Genomic DNA, 17,012 nt, shown 5'->3' on the forward strand with positions numbered 1-17,012 from the left:
AAATTCGTAGCCCAATGGGTCATGCCATTATCCACAACCCATGACACATGCCTGGTCACCTGTCGGCCTGCATTTGCCACTTAGGTCGAGATTAACCCGGCGCGTTAAGTATATTTTTTTTTAACATGGACGTGGGAAAATTCGAAGAAAGTCATGTTACGGGGCAAAACGTCATCAACCAGCACCGGGTGATAATAGATAACAACCAAGCTGCCCTTCCAACTGGGAAGCAAATTTTTGACGATGTTTCATTGGAGTTTGGTGTTGAGTTATAAACTTATCGGACTAGTCAATGGAGCAATTCAAGTACTCCACCTGTAAGGCATTCTATGAACCCATTAGTCAGGAGAAGCTTAGTAACTGGGGATGTCGACCCAATTCATAATGAAACTTTGACCTCATCCCAGGTCGCATTCACAGAATATGCTGAAATTCTCCCAGACGCTAGGCCAAAGATCACAAAACTAAAGTTTATTTCGGCAACTACCAACATCCTTCCTGCTTTTGATAGAATTTTGGCTGATCGTTGGCTGGAAAGGTTACTGCGGCGGAGGTTTACAGCCTGGTTTACATTGTAGCTGTCACAGTTTTTCGTCTCAGCAATCAACATATTGGAGCGAACAACAGAGGTATGCAGAGGAGGACTCAACAAAAGAGTCGAAAAGTTGAGAAAGGAGATTGGTCGTGTCACCTAAACACTTCTTAGAATAAAAATAAAACTAGGTAGCTTGCTCCTACTACAATATATTTTAATAGTTAATAGATACGTATTTCGAAAGCTACTTACTCTCTTCCTCAGTACTTAAGCTTGTAGTAGGAGCAAGCTACCTAGTTTTATTTTTATTTAGAAGAACTACAAGCATCGAAACAATAACTACTTCTTAGAAGTCTATCATCAAGAGCGCACAAATGCGTTGCCAATATCATTGGAAACTACCATCTGTCCAATGATATGCCAGTCGAAGAAATCCTCGAGGTATTGAAACAAGAACTTGCGGTATGTTACCATTGCATCCGTAATTATCAAAAAATCTTTCAGCGAAGAACAGACAGCATCTTGTTCTTCCAGAACCAGAGATTTTATAAAAATCTAACCAATGCAAGTTGTAAAAGTAATCTCGATCTAGATTAGGCAGAAGACTTCTTGAAAATTGTTAGAAACGAACCCAGTCGTTGCAATTTAGAAGCAGCGTGACTCTTACACCTTATGCGTTCATGCGGGGTCCTCCCTGAAATGACCATGCCTAACATAAGTCAAGTCAACGTAGAAGCAGCCCTTGAAAAGGCAGGTAATTCGAAAACGCCAGGATTTGATAAGATTCACAACTTCTGGCTAAAGCGGTTCAAGAGCACTCACAGGGTATTTGCAAATCATTTTAATCAGATGATTGTCGATCCGAAATTAGTTCTACAATTTTTCACCAAAGGGATAACTTTTCTCACCCCCAAGGAACAGGGTGGCTCTTGCCCTTCAAAATGTCCACCAATTAATTGTCTTAATGCCAAGGTCTTCATTTCAGTTCTGTGCGCGAACATCTCAGAAAATCTTAATGTTCATAAAGTGACAGTTGCGAAGTAAAAAGGATGCGCAAAAGGTTCTCGAGGCTGCTCATAATCAATACAGTAGCAATGAAACAGGCTGTCCACCAAAAATGGAATATTTCGACAGCCTTCATCGACTATAAATCAGCCTTTGCCCGCATATCACATTCGAGGTTCCAACAAGTATTACGCTTATATAAAATCAACCCGAATGTTTGTTCTTCTTCTGAGAACAACGATGAAGGATCCAGAACCAAAGGGAATTTTTTAAAAGTATGAGCACCTCAGGCCTAAATCATGCAGTAGTCTGGAAAAATGTTTGGAGCGATCCCAGTGGTCGTAATGTAGAGGCAGTGTGGCCTCCATACCTTAGGCGTTCATGCGAGGCTTTCCCTGAAATAACCATGCCTGATGTAACTGAAGTCGACGTAGAAGCAGCCCTTGAAAAGACCGGTAATTGGAACGCGTCGGGTGTTGACCAGGCATGTGTCGTGGGTTGTGGATAATGACATGACCCATTGGGTTAGCTACGAATTTCACTAGTTAATCTTATAAATAAATAGGCGAAGACAAGAAGAACGTTTCCATTTTGTCTGTTTTTGTCTTGCTAAAGCCTTTCCTTCTTCCTGGGGGATAAAATTCATAACTTTTAGCTAAAGCGGTTTGAGAAAACTCATAGGGTATTGGCAAATTATTTTAATCAGATGATTAAAAATTAGTTTGACAATTTTTCACCAAGGCATCAACTTTGCTCCTTCCCAGGAACAGGGTGCCTCTTGCTCTTCAAAATGTCGACCAATTGCTTCTCTCCCTACCATCTACAAGGTCTTCACTTCAGTTCTGTTCGCGAACATCTCAAAACATCTTGATGTGCGTAAATTGATAGCTGAAAAGTAAAAAGGATGCGCAAAACGCTCTCGAAGCTTTAGGAGCAGCTCATAAAGCAGCTCTGTGAAGCTATGGCTGTCCACCAAAAACGAAATATTTGGACAGCCTGCATTGATTATGAATGAGCCTTTGACTCCATATCCCATTCGTGGTTACTACAGGTTTTACGCTTGTACAAAATCATCAGGGAGGAAGGGGGTGCTTGAGTTAACAACAATGCACTACAATCGAATGCATTCTCTTCGTGAGTTTTTCTTCCAGAAACAATCCTCTAGCCAATTACATCAGGCTAGCGTCATAGCAGATAATAAATAATGTGAATTTGAGAAGCAGAGATTGGGGTCGAAAGAGGCTTAGAAATCATCCTAGAATCTCTTCTAAAGGTGGTAAAGGGCTGCATAGTTCTGGAATATATACCAAGGGCATGGAGGCATGGAAAGTGGTCTTTATTCCGAAAGCGGGTAAAAAGGATCCTTTCCACCCTAAATCTTTCAGAGCAATTTGCCTAACATCTTTCGTACTCAAAACGGTGGAGAAGGTCATAAACAACTATATTAGAACTAACATTCTTATGGATAATCCCTTATATCAGTGTCAACACGCTTACCGGGAGGGGCAGTTAGCCAGAACCGCTTTGTATCAGCTGGCGGATGTATTACAGGATTCCATAGAAGCAAAAGAAATAGCACTACGTGCGTTTTTGGATATCGCAAGAACATTCGATGACACATCGCACACAGAAATATAAGATGCCTTGATCCGCAAGGTAGTGGGAAACGCCCTGGCTTTCTGGATGGGCAAAACATTAGAAAGTAGGCAAATAGAATTACCGACAGGCGCGAATTTCATTGCCATGAATACTACTCAAGGTTGTCCACAGGGCAGGGTACTATCAGCGCTTTGTGGAGTGTGGTAGTGGACGAACTCCTGGTCGAGCTAACAAATACTGTAATACAGGTCGAGGGTTCCACTGATGATATTGTTTTAATCTGTAGGGGCAAATATGAGGATACCCTATTAGATACAATGCGGACTGGATTAAGAGTAACTAGTATCTTGTGCAGGTTGGCGGGGCTGCATATCAATCCAGCCAAAACTACCTTAGTACCATTCACTAGGAAAGCTTAACTTGATCACCTGAGAGCTATAAGGTTACATGGCATGGAAGTGAAATAAAAACTTGGGAATTACGAAAGACCAAAAAATTACTCTGGAAGATGCATGTCGGAAACGCTTGTCGGAAAGCTACGAGGGCTCTGATGACTTGGATATAGATTGTAATAGTAAGGCCAGTGATTACCTATGGGGCGGTAATCTGGACAGAAAGAACTGAACTCGGTATACTAGCCAGGGAGGGAGAACTCCAAAAGACTGGCTTGTGTGCGCATCAGTGGGGCAATCTTTTTTTTCTGGGGTAGGGTAGATGAATGCATTTACGCACACAGTGTTGGACTCCCGATTCGGTTCGTCGTCGGACTACCAACTAAACACCTCCCCATCGTCAGAGAGCTAGCCTGGAACCGTTTGTCACATTACTTCGGGCTAGTCCCCGAACTCTCCCGCCTTACGGAGCCTTCAAATCAGGGAATTCTTTTCACCAATGGAGGGGAGAGGAGGAAGGGAACTGTCAGTTCAAGGAACCCCCTGCCATCCGGCTCCTCCACCGGTCGAGTTCTATCTTCTTAGCAATGAGAAGGGCCCGAACGTAATGGGCAACACGGTTCTACCTGTCAGCAGTCCTCAGCATCTCTTCGACAATGTTGTCTGGAGAGAGATCCCCTGTGTTTAAATAGAGCTGCTGACGAACCCTATCCCACCTTCCACAAAAAAAAGTGTGGTGTTCGTCGTCCACAACTCCATTGCAAAACACGCAATCCGGAGAACGCGCTTTTCCATTCTTGTGCAGGTAAAACTGAAAACTTCCATGCGCAATTAAAAATTGAATAAGGGAATAGTCAGTCTCACCATGCTTCCGATTCAGCCACGCAACTAAGTTGCCGATGAGTCGCTAGTTTCATTTTGCCAATAGAGCTGCCACTCTTCTAGAGTGTGTTGCCGTTCTTCGCGAGCAACCACCTCCCTTGGCTCATCTCCCTTGCGCTTGTATATGGCCTGGCGCTCCTCAGCAAGAAGGGTAACGGGGATCACTCCCGCGATCACCATCACGGCCGGTTCAGAGACAGTGCGGTACGCAGACGCCACCCGTAAAGCTCCCCGTCTCTGTACTTGTGCGAGGCGTTTACGATTTAAGAGCGCCAGCCCATACCTCTGCGCCGTAGAGCAGGACAGACTGCGTTGAACTCATCAGGAGACGTCGCCTACGAGACGTAGGACCCCCAATGTTTGCCATTAGCCTACTTAACGCCGAAACTCCAGCCGCAGCCTTGTTCGCTGCTGCTTTGATTTGCTCAAAAAAGCTCATCTTTGAGTCAAGAGTCAACCCGAGGTACTTTACCGCTGATTTTGACTCGATTATCGACCCGCCGAACGATATGGGACGCAGGGTCGGAATTTTCCTTTTAGTCAGGATGACTACTTCGGTTTTTTTCAGTGCAAGGTTGAAACCATGAGTAGTCATCCATCCGCTTACCCGTCGCATCAATATGCCGAATCTGCTTTGCGCCTGTTCGACAGTGCGTCCAGCAATAAGCGCTGCGACATCATCTGCGTAGCCGACCAGGCGCGACTCTTCTGGCATGTCGAGTTTAAGCAGACTGTTATAGGTAGCGTTCCGGAGGTTCGGACCTAGGATGGATCCCTGTGCTAGCCCCGACGTGACCTCCATCCTCCTTTGACCCTCTAGTGTTTCATAGAGCAGGGAGCGGTTCCTCAGATAGTCCCTCAAAATCCGTAAGAAAGTATTGTCTAGTGTGCCTGAAATGTCTTTCCATCTTACGGAAGTAAAGGCGTCGAGTTCGGCGGTTATGTGCCTCTACTCGTCGAACGGCGTTCACGACTTGCATGACAGCATCAATTGTTGATCTCCCTGCTCTAAAACCAAACTGCCGGGGAGATAAATTTCCGGCAGCGCGTATCGCTTCGGCGAGTCTACCTCTGATGAGCTTTTCGAACACTTTCCTAGCAGTGTCAAGCATACATAGTGGGCGCTATGAAGATGGCAATTCGGGGTCGCCTTTCCCTTTATGGATCAGCGCAAGTCTCGCAACTTTCCAACGAGCAGGGAAAATGCCCTCTTTCAGGCAAGCGTTGAATGCGCCGAGCAGTAGGTCTGGCCGGTGTTGGAATACCAGTTTGTATACCTCTGCTGAAATGCCATCGGGTCCTGTTGCCTTCTTATTTTTCATAGAGAGGATTGCCTGTTCCAACTCTTTTATAGAGAAAAGTGGACAGCCCTCTGCGCTCTCCGCGCCGAAATCACCATTCCATAGGGGGTACGGAGAGAAGAATGCCCTTACAATGCGGTCCATCTGCTTGGCCTTAAGCGAACAGGGTTTCCGCAGAGCCCCGATTTTTCGGGTTACCAGTTTGTAACCGAGTCGCCACGAATCCCCGTTCACCTCGTCGACCAGATCTTGCCAGCAGCGAGCTTTGCTTTTGTTTATTGCGCTGCGGAGTCTCCTTCTGGCTGATTTGTACTCCATCATTATGGTACATGCCTCCTTCCGGTCGCCTAGACGTTGTGTTAAGCGGCGGAGCCTGTGACACTCCTTCCGGAGCTCTGCGATTTCCACTGTCTACCAGTACATGGAAGGTTTGCCGCACCTCGATGTCTTCCTGGACATGGAGGCTCCGCAGACCGTCGTTATCAGGTTCATAACTGAATTTACAACAGTATCAGCTGCCGCGCCACTGCCTCCAGGAGTACCCTCCAGGGTGCCCCACCTGTTCCCAGAGTTTCTACAAACTTCCCGGTCTTCACTTTCGCGATGTTCCATGCACAGAAAGATCGCTGGGGTGGCACACACCGGGAGTTTGTGTCCACCACTTCGAAAGCAATGTATTGGTGGTCACTTGCCGAGAAGCCTTCCAGAACTCGCCACCCGTCCACCAGTGATTCCGACGTGAAGGTTACGTCTGGAATGCTTCGTTCGCAGCCCGGGCGCCGGAACGTTGGGGTGGATCCGGTGTTTAGAACTACCAGTCCTGTTCTCGCCGCCATTTCCAGAATTCGTTTCCCTCTGGAATCTGTGTGAGGCATGCCCCATTCAAATGACTTAGCATTGAAGTCACCCCCGACCAGGATCCGCCCATCCGTGCTTAAGATAGCGTCCTCCAAAGCATAAAGCCTCCGACGAAAGTCCTGCATCGTCTCATTCGGCGTAAGATAGACACTAAAAAACGTTATCCCTGAACACCGAATCCAGATGAAGCCATCCCCTCGGCCTTGGGCAAGAACCCTAAGGAGGGTGCCGTCCCGAACCCAGATGGCAGCGGTACCTGATATGTCTGGGTGCCATGAAACTGGGCCCTTGTTTCGGTACTGCTCACTGATGAGTACTAAATCAGGTTTGGTTTTCGCAGCGAACTGCGCTAGCAACTCGTGAGCGGTTGCACTCCGGTGCATATTGATTTGTAGGATGCGAATCATGTTGACCGTATCCTAGCTCTTTCCAGTTCTGCTCTGAAAACGGGACACCACCCCGATCCCGCAGTGTGCGCAACGCTCTCATCAGTCACTTCACGATCCCTGCATAGGACGCAGCTTTCCTTTTCATTGCAGGTGTTCGCTTTATGGCCTGCTTGACCGCATTTACGACATGTTGCCTTTCTGTCAGGTCCCCGACAGTTTGCAGATGTGTGCCCCCCCAATCCAAACATCTGTAACATTTGGTTGGGGCGGCCCGAATTCATATCCTACACACTATCCAACCAATTTTCCCGCTGTTTAGAAACTTCCTCGCGTATTGCTCGGCAACTTCCACCACAGCGAGTTTGTGGCCTCGGGAGTTCGCCGAGGTGATACCAATCCGGACATTGGTTACCTCCGGGCATTCGCGTTTGGTGGCCTTTTCTACCTAGTTCTTTTCCGTGACGTGCTTTTATTTATGGTCTTCGGGCCTAGTTCGACTAAGACTCCACCACCCTTCGTTTTACGTATGGAAGACACTTCCGCTCCGTTGTCTTCGAGTTTAATTTTGTAACGGATTTCGCTGAGGACTTCCGCAAAATCTTGCCTTCCGTCGGCTTAATAAGCAAAGCTGGCGGTCTATTCCTCCTTCGTCTCCCCACCTTTTATTTTGGTACTCCGTCCTTCGTGTCCGCCTTAGTTTTAGGCAGAGGTTTTTCTAATGACGCGACGTGTTGTTGTCTTTTGTTCCTCTTTGCCTTCTTCTTTTCAGCTTTGGAGAGTACCTGAGTGAAGTCTCCTTCAGGTGTCTCTTCCTCCTTTCGTTTTTTACCAAGTTCGCTCTGCAGTGGGCTGTCAGCGATCCGTTTGGTATTCGTGGTATTCTCCTCGGGAAACGCGGTTGTTTCTGTTTTGTCTTACTTTCCATGTTCGTCTATAGTATGAAATCCTGTCCAGGAGCTCTTCCAGTTCCATTAGCCCGTTTTTCACTCCCTTTCCGACGTTTTTCTGGATGAACGTCGAAGATCGCATGTGCTTCACAACTGCGGTGCATTTCTTAATAAGCCTTTCCTCTTCAGCTTGCACCAGAGTAGTCGACAGTCCTCCCACTCGGCTTATATTCGAAACTATTTGATTAGTTTCGGCAGTTTTCACTATGCCTCTTTCCGCAATTATATAGCACTGTGCGGTATGGTCTGGGTTCCTATCTGCTTTGTAGGTGCCGCCTCACTTTGCGAGTCTTTCCCTCCGTCTGCGCCTCCCGATGTCTCGTCGGGTATTTCAGTCCTTGTTGCGTCCTTCGCTGGGCGCTGGGGCGAACGGCGCATTTTCGTGCTCCGAATAAACGCAGCCAGCTCACTCTACATTTCTACTATCTCCTCGTTTCGTTCGTTTTTATTCTCCATTTGAATTGTTTACCAGCGCATCGTGTGCAAGAGAACGGGCCGCAATAATCAAGAACGGGTATACCCTCGGGGGCACAGCCCCTACCCCAGTTCCCTTAGGCCTTGATCAGCGCTCGCTCGGGGCAACGCGGTTTACTAACACCGGTTCGATGCACACTACCCGACCAGGGTCCCGAAGGGGCTGGCTCCTGATACACGCCACAACTACCACCTTGGCAGAGCTACGCTCACATCACCCCATCGACGTCGACAGGGAGTTGTCGACGGCTCCGGGGACTCCCAGTGTGGCCCGGCATGTATCGGTCATTAGCAGTTCGCTCTTCACCGAGCAACTTTCTCGAGGCTACACCTAGGATGCAAGTATTATGCCAGCTAGGGGCTCAGAACTACTTGCTCGGGCACATCGGGGACGCCACTCCCCGAATCGTAAACGACCCGTGAAGGATCGTTGACGATCCCTGGGGGACAGTGGGGCAATGAGGACATGCCCAATGGCATCCTTGGGGGTCCTTCCGTAATTAAATCATCTCCAACTGGACATTGCAGGCAGGAAAAAAAAAGGATGGCAATCTTCAGGATGGCGGGGGGGGGGGAGGGGCGGTGAGCTGCCCAAATCAAAGGAATTCTCTCTAGAATGTACCCCGGATTATTGATACCAAGGGTTAACATGACAACTAGGTTTCACTTCGATAAGAACTTTGAAACACATTGGAGTAACAAAGCAAACTGGAAGAACGTGGCAATGATATACGGTTTGAACCTGCAACTGATTACATGGTAGACTGACGGATTGCTCACACCAGAGGGAGCGGGCACCGGGGTCATCGACCCAAGGAAAATGTGCTTGGGGCTAATGGGTAACCACACTAGCATATTCCAGGTGGAAATATATGCAACAGGCGGATGTGCCTGCTTTAAAGATCAAGAATAACAGGGGGTAGAATATTGCTATTCTGACTGACAGGCAAGCGGCGAGCAAGGCACTTAAGGGGGTGATCCCGTGTGTCGGGTTGGAGAAATCGATTTTTTTAAGAATATGTGGGCAAAGGGATTTTCCGATATTCCGAGTCGTTCAGAAATTACAGTGTTAAACAGGTAAGAAGTTTGCAGCCGCGGCTAGAGTACGCGATGAGAAAGAGCATCGAATCTTTTTTTTACCTGTTAGTTTTTTACCTGAGCCTTATAAATTCGAACACAGGTATAAATATAAAAAGATGGAAAACCAATCAATTGTCTAAACTTATTTGCTGTTTGGAATAAAAAGGATAATCCAGTCTAGAGTGAGCACTGAAAGGCTTTCAAGCTATACTCAGTTATATTTTGCTGTAAGTATTGTGCTGTTTGTGTGTTCAGTGATTTTTTTAATGGATCGTACGAAGGAAGATCGCTTTAACATTCAACATCATGCTTGCACAAAAAAACGAGTATTTCATGGGAATCGATACTTTTCAGAGAAGAAAAAGGACTTCGCCTCAACATCAGCAAAGAAACTTTTAGCAAGCATGAAGATGGGTGTTCCAATTACGACAAGTTTTGTATATTGTATATTGGATTTCGCTGGAGTTTTCTTCGGTATTTCTGCAAATTTCTGCAAATAATACAATATACGTAGTAGTAAACAAGTCGGGAAACGGGAAGCTGGGCGCTTCAGGTATGAAAGGTTTTGTTTGTTTCTTGTGTGAGTATATTTGAGTCTAAAACTATCCCATTTGTACGTAGCCCGTTAAGAATAGTACTTCGGGTTGTAAATTTACGCGGTAAGGCAACTTTGAGCTACTGTAACTTTGTTACTAATAGTATGATTTTGATCAAACTTGGAGATAATATGCTTCATATTATATTTTATACTATTACCAACTTGTATAATTCTAACATAAACTTAAGGGGGGTTTTCATCAATTTTCCCAAAAATACGGTAATATACTATTATTAACTTAATTTGAACAGATATCGATATGGAGAGTATTTTGAGGCCTTGATACCGTATAGAGGCAGGTTCGTGATTTTTTTCAGATTTTTCGGTTGAGTAGTTTTCGAGAATGGCTCCGTTTAAGAAATCATCACTTTGCACTTCTCCCACTCCCCGCCTTTTTAACAAATCTCAAAACCAAGACCCGCTTCGAAAAGTACTAATCAAGACCTTTCAGTTGATACCCCCCATTACTATATTTGGTGAAAAAAAATTTTACACGCCCCTTTTACATGTATGGGGACCCCCCTAAATCTCAACGTACGAGGATATTACTCACTGCATGTCTGGGGGTCCACAGTTCCCACCTTCTCACCAAATTTCGTGTTAATCGGTATAGCCGTTTCTGAGAAAAATGCCTGTGACAAACAGGCAGACAGACAGACGGACAGACATTGAACCGATTTTAATAAGGTTTTGTTTTACAAACAATGCGTAAGACATGTCGAGAAAGAAATGGGAACGCGGCTTAGAAATGCAAAGAAGAATCACAAAGGCATTGGTGGAGAAGGGGCTGGAAAACTTACTGATAAGGTTATTAACGACCTCACTACATATTTTGGGCTAGCTATTCGTCGACACGCAAATGCGATAGAAGGAATGAAGTAAGAAATTTGGGAAACTTTCTTCCATAAATGTTCTACAGACGAAAATCCTCAACATCAAAATTGTCCAGCAGCCGAGGACAGTTGATGCAAATGGCGCAAAGCGGAAGCTAAAGTAGAACTGGATAGTTTCCACCACGAGAAAGCATCTTTGACTGAAGAAGTTCAAGCAGTCATCAAACCAATCTACGAAGATTTGTCACGAGATGATCTCTTGAACAGATGTTTAGGAGCAGAGACCCAGAATAACAATGAGTCGTTAAATGCATTGATCTGGACTTTCGCTCCTTCATTCTGGGGCCAAGGTCGTAGAAATAGCCACTTTTCTGGCTGTAATTATTTTCAATGAAGGATTCAATGGCATTCTCAAAATCCTAGTGATAATGGGATGTCAATTTGGTCACATATGTCAGGTTTGTGCCGACCGTCTTAATGAAGCGCGAATTTGGCTGTCCGAACGACTGACCCTCGCTAAAAGAGCCAGAATTGAAACCAGAGAGCAACAATCGGCCTTACAAGACTTTTTTGAAGAAACGGAGGGTGCTCTCTATGGACCAGGTACAGCAGATTAATGGTGAGTTAAAATTTTACTGTTGATAATCACATTTAAATTTTCAAATGCGTTTTTCTCGAAACTGCATCTTGAAAATCGGCTGCCACCATAGCTCAAAATCTATCCAACCAAATTCTTTGAAATTTTTGCGACTTCTTTAATACATATTTCTACGGTCCGCAAACTAGGATAATTGCAATCGGACGGGTCGTTTTTTTTATCCATAAAAAAGCCATAACAAACCACCAAAATCCAAAAAATTAAGTTAATTTACCTTTTAATAATTTCTAATTATCCGAGTTTGCGGACCGTGGAATATTGTCCACATTAAAGTGCCGTTTAGTTTTTTTCCTAAGATGAACACAGCGCCCTCCAGCGTGGCAACAGAAAAACACCTTTTTTTGGAAATAGGTGCAGAAATTGACACGTCTTCTAAAAACTTGCTACGATATCGAGCTGAAAAATTTATCACATATACTAGAGATATCAATAACCATATGGTGAAAAAATCACGTTTCTATCTTTATCGATTCCTCCAAAATAATCTTTCAAAAAAGGCAAAAAAAACGGCCTTCACACGAAATGACCCTTTTGAGTCCAACTAGGTGAACTAGTATTGGAATGCCTTGAGAGATTAAATACGCTCGGCTCGCATAATAAGGTCTCTGGGGTCCAGGCCATATTGGGTTGAAAGGAAATGAGGCAGCGGACGAACTGGCCAAGGAGGGAGTAGGGACGCGTTTACACGGGCCAGAACTCTTCTGTGGAATTGGAAGCGGGTTCATGGCCATGATATTTACAAAATTAAGGGAAGCGGCTGAGGGAATTATACTGGGTGCGCCTACCAGGAATGGAGCAGTCAAGAGTGCTAATTGGGGGATACGATCCCATACGCACAAAGGACTGCTTAAAGCTCACCAAGAAGAACCTGCGAATCATAGTGGGAATTTTCACTGGTCACTGCTGACTAAATTATCACCTACGCAAGTTAATGGTATCTACGGGCACTGCCTGCAGGTTCTGCGCGGAGTGTATCGAAACTTCTATAAACGTTGTGGGACAATTCCCGGCACTTGTGCGAAGTAGGTTAAGGCACGTGGGCGAATACTTAATACCAGATGCAAAGTTGAAGCACTTGGAAGTAGGGAATATACACAAATTCTAAACGGCTATAGTAGGCTCGCTTGACATTATATAGTTAATAGATACACTATAACTAATAAAAGGGACACAATAGTTCTTTAAGGACGCAGCGCGACTTCCCCTTATCAGAATAATAATAATAATGAGATCTAACGCCGAATGTTCAAGGAGGTCATATGAAAAATTCGTTTTTACCAAAGATTGACATCGAAGCCTCCAACAATTGGCTGGCTAATGGTGTACTATTCTATGAGGCGGAAACATTGCTAACTTCAATTCACAATGCTGCACTCCCTACAAAAAACCATGAACGGTACATTTTTCACGACTCCTCAATCACCAACTCCAGTTGTAGGTTAGGCAATTGTGAAGAGGAGACCATCCAGCATATAACATCTGCATGCAGGATGTTGAGCAGTACCGAGCGCACCAGCCGTCCATCTGCAAGATTCTCCATCAAAACCTTGCATTAAAGTACAATATATCGCAGTGGAACATTAATATTCTTATTATACGTACACTTCGCAGAAAATCTTAGAAAATGATCGCCACCGACCACAGTGTTAATTACAATAGACCCGATCTAGTTCTGGTTCTCAATGAAGAACGGGTGTGCTTCATAATCGATGTAGCCGTACTGTTGGACCGGAATACTGTTGAAAAGCAGCTAGAAAAAATCCGAAACTACGGCCTTTTTGGCGGACGATATGAAGCAAACTTAGAGACTATAAAAATCGAGATAGTCCGAATCGTACTTTCAGCGTCGAGATTAGTCCCGAAAAATTTACATAAAGCACTGACGACCTATCTATGAGCTGGACTATACATGGAGGTGCAAAGAGCGGTCATCCTTGTAACCTGTGCTGTAGTCCGAAGAGTCTTGTCGTTTAAGGGTCTGACCTAGTGAGCTCCCGTCTTGATTCGTACTGTCTCTCATTTAACATCAATATTTGTCTATAGTTTACAATCACCGCGTCACTGCTTGAAATGTTTGCGACAATCGGGATGAAGCAATACATTTTCGCATGGTCGCATGCCTTCAACCCACACTCACTTAGATTGGTCGCACCTCCGGACGGTTGGGCGGAAAATAACTTATAAATCGTTGTTTGGGTTTGTTTTCGGTATGTCAAGATTGCTTCAATTTACAACCTCCTTGGCTTAACTTCCAACAAACAAAAACCATATTACCCAGGTTAAATATACGTACGTAAGTAATTTATTAAATTTTGTAGTTAGATCGTGGTAAAAGGCAGAAAATCCAGATCTGAAGTGAACATTTTGGGGCCCTATTTTAAACTGAACAATTGACCTAATTTTGTTCAAGTCTCCATTCTGACCTCCTTAAGAAAACTCTGGGCCCGAGAAGAAGCTTGCACATGTCAAATCTGGGAATATGTGGGCTATCAATTAAAATAAAATAAATAAAATTAATTAATCGTAGCTCACGAGTCATATTCATATTTTGCATCATTTAAGTAAGGTTGTTTCAAATAAACAACAATCAGTAACCATGTGGTTTGATAATTGCCTCTCAACTGCTATCTTTTGCCCACAATCTGATATTTTTCTACAATCATTAAGGATATCAAAATCCTTTTCCATCATATCACCATTTGGAGCGGTTGCATGATATTTGGAATTTCCAAACGAAAACAAGCTTCGCTCGCTTACAATAAGTTTAATGGCTTAAGCTACTAAATCGGCTGCAACAAACACGCAATGTCCAATATTTTGCAGCGTTTATCTTCGATTTTGCTATTTGTGGTTTTATCTAATTTATTCTTTCCGTTGTAATTTCAGATTTGGAAAATCCTGGTTCAACTACAGCAAGGGCATTACACGTTATTCCTCCGATCCAGTTTGTGCCATAAACTCAATTAAAAAACATTGATTACTGATTTTAGAATCTTCAAAACAACAGTGTGCATTTGCTCCAACTATTAAGCACTCTGTAATATTTTGTAATAATGGTTCCGCATGTTTTGCTTTATGTAGGGTAAACATATTATGCATTCATATGAAAAAATAAATTTTATTATTTATAAATTGCTCATACTTTTATTTGAGGTAGTTATATAGTGTGACGCTGAACATTTTAAAGTTATTTATTATTTAAATAATTATTTATTATTTAAATAAAAAAAATTTAAATTGGTATTTTTAAGGTTTTGTGTAATATCCGTTTACTGTCTGTCCGTCCGTCTGTCTGTTTCTCGGTCCGTCTGTCAAATGCACTTTCTCAGAAACGTTTATACCGATTGACATCAAATTCGCTGAGCAAGTGGAAATGTGAAATTTAAGGTGGAGTCATCATATATGAAAAAGAGCGGTGTAAATTTCTCTTTCACCCAATATTTTTACAGCAAAGAGCAGGCGAGTCCCTTGCATGCGGCTGTCTGTAAGGCAGACTGCACCCCAATTAACTTGAAGGATCGATCTTTCAATCCTCTGAGTGGGGTGAAGTCGGACCAAGAGCGGATCGATGAATGGAAGTCGAAGGCAATGCACGGTAAACACGTGAATTATCTTCGGCAACCATTTGTCGATTTGCATTTCTCGAACAGATGGCTGTGTGCTGGTGTGCTCTTTGCTGAGACGAAGGGATTCAGGGTGGCGTGGTCGCCACCCGAGCTTTTAAAAAGCTCATCATGAAAGAACGGGTGGAGAATGACCAGTGTAGAATGTGTGGTTCGGCGTTAGAGACGTTGGACCATCTCATTTCTATCTATACAGTTATGGCACCGCCAGGCATAATGCTGCATGTAAGTTTATCCATCAAAACTTTGCAAACAAGCATGGGCTGATCACGGAAACATGTCCGGTTTACCGATATGAGCCGGAAGCAGTACTTGATAGTTCTGCTTGCAGCATGTATTGAGACGGGCAAGTTCTGACTGATCGCCATACTCTACACAACAAGCCCGACGTACTGTTAGTTGACAAGACGGGTCGCTCCGCATATGTTATTGATGTTGCTATCCCCCATTAGAGCAACATTGATCGGAACGTGAAGAAGAAAGTGAACTATGAGCCATTGACTCGGGAAATCAAAGAAATTTGGCATCTCAAGCGGGTGGTTGTAGTTCCCATAATATTGTCAGCTATAGGTATTGTACCTAAATCACTCACGGCTTCCCTTGATGTCCTGAGACTTTCGCACAGTCTGCTTCAAACCATGCAGAAGTACACCATTCTGCATACGTGCTCGATGTTGCGGGGAGTACTGGACGGTTTCTCCCATTGACCTACCACCGGCCACTACCACCAGCGCCCCTTTAGTTTTTAAGTAGGTAGGATCATCCGAACCTAAATGCTTGGCACTTAGTGCTAGTATTAGGGAAAAATCCGGCATCTACCGAGATTGTGATAACTCGGAAATAATAAGAAATACATTGCCAAAAAATTACTAGGGCAATAAGCATGTCTTTTCATTCGAATTATTTCTCTCGTCCTGGACGGATCTTTTAGAGGATTTGGTAATTGAAAACCAATTTTAAAAAAAAGTTCAAAGTACACTTTTGAAACCCTCACTGCTTAATTGAATGAGTTAAAGGACAGGAAAGAAAAATTCAATAGATTCCTGAACTTATTAGGTGAAGAAAATCCGGAACTACTTGATTTTAAACTAAACTTCAACGCAGAATCATCTATCATTGAAGGACAGCTTTGGTTACAGCTTGGGAAATACTGATTTTATGAAGAAGGGATATTACAAGACAGTATAAGTGAAGAATTAGAAACCTGTTTACCTGCTCTTCATACGGATTTCAACATGGCTGAACTCAACTTAGAAACAGCTATGCAAATAGTTCCCATCTATGATGGAAAATACAAGAAATTGGATTCATTCCCAAAAATCGTTGAAATTTTGTATTCCACTTTGACTACCACGGCAAAACCACTGCTAATAGACTTTATCACCAATGTAAATTGAGTGCTACTGTTAGGTTATCCATATGGAGTTCATCCATATCTAGTTTCAATGATCTTAAGACTGAATTATAAATAAATTCAAAAATACCAAAACAACAGTACCTCAAATACATACCCTGCTGAACAACATGTATCAGAGAAAATTAAATATCACCGTTTATAAAGGCAAAATTTTACGTTTAGTCGATGAATTAAACCAGTTTCAAATACAAGAGCGTGGTACACAGGCATCTGAAACCGACAAAAAAGTATGATAATTCCGCCCATGAACAAAACATTTGCTTTCGGCAAGACCAAGTACTTTATTAGACGCTGTATCACATGCCCAGGAATTGGAAAATACTACACTATCCGCATCCAATATGTTGCACATCAAGGGCAACTGGAGCAAAAAACAAAATAAATATAAATATAACAATCACAACAAGGACTGTAATAACAG

General features: G+C 43.7%; 1 protein-coding gene across 2 annotated transcripts in view; it reads left to right on the top strand.

Moving 5' to 3' along the window:
• The window catches only part of LOC119655143 (mucin-5AC-like), a 200,532-nt gene extending 185,857 nt beyond the window's left edge, over positions 1-14,675 (top strand). For both annotated transcript variants that reach the window (XM_038060880.1, XM_038060882.1), the window contains exon 6: positions 14,438-14,675. In XM_038060880.1, coding sequence (XP_037916808.1) covers positions 14,438-14,508 — 71 coding nt within the window. In that variant the 3' untranslated portion in view covers positions 14,509-14,675. The remainder of the gene's footprint in view (positions 1-14,437) is intronic.
• Positions 14,676-17,012: the final 2,337 nt, after the last annotated feature.

This window comes from Hermetia illucens, chromosome 4, assembly GCF_905115235.1.
Source record: "Hermetia illucens chromosome 4, iHerIll2.2.curated.20191125, whole genome shotgun sequence".
NCBI classification, from domain to species: Eukaryota; Metazoa; Arthropoda; class Insecta; order Diptera; family Stratiomyidae; genus Hermetia; species Hermetia illucens.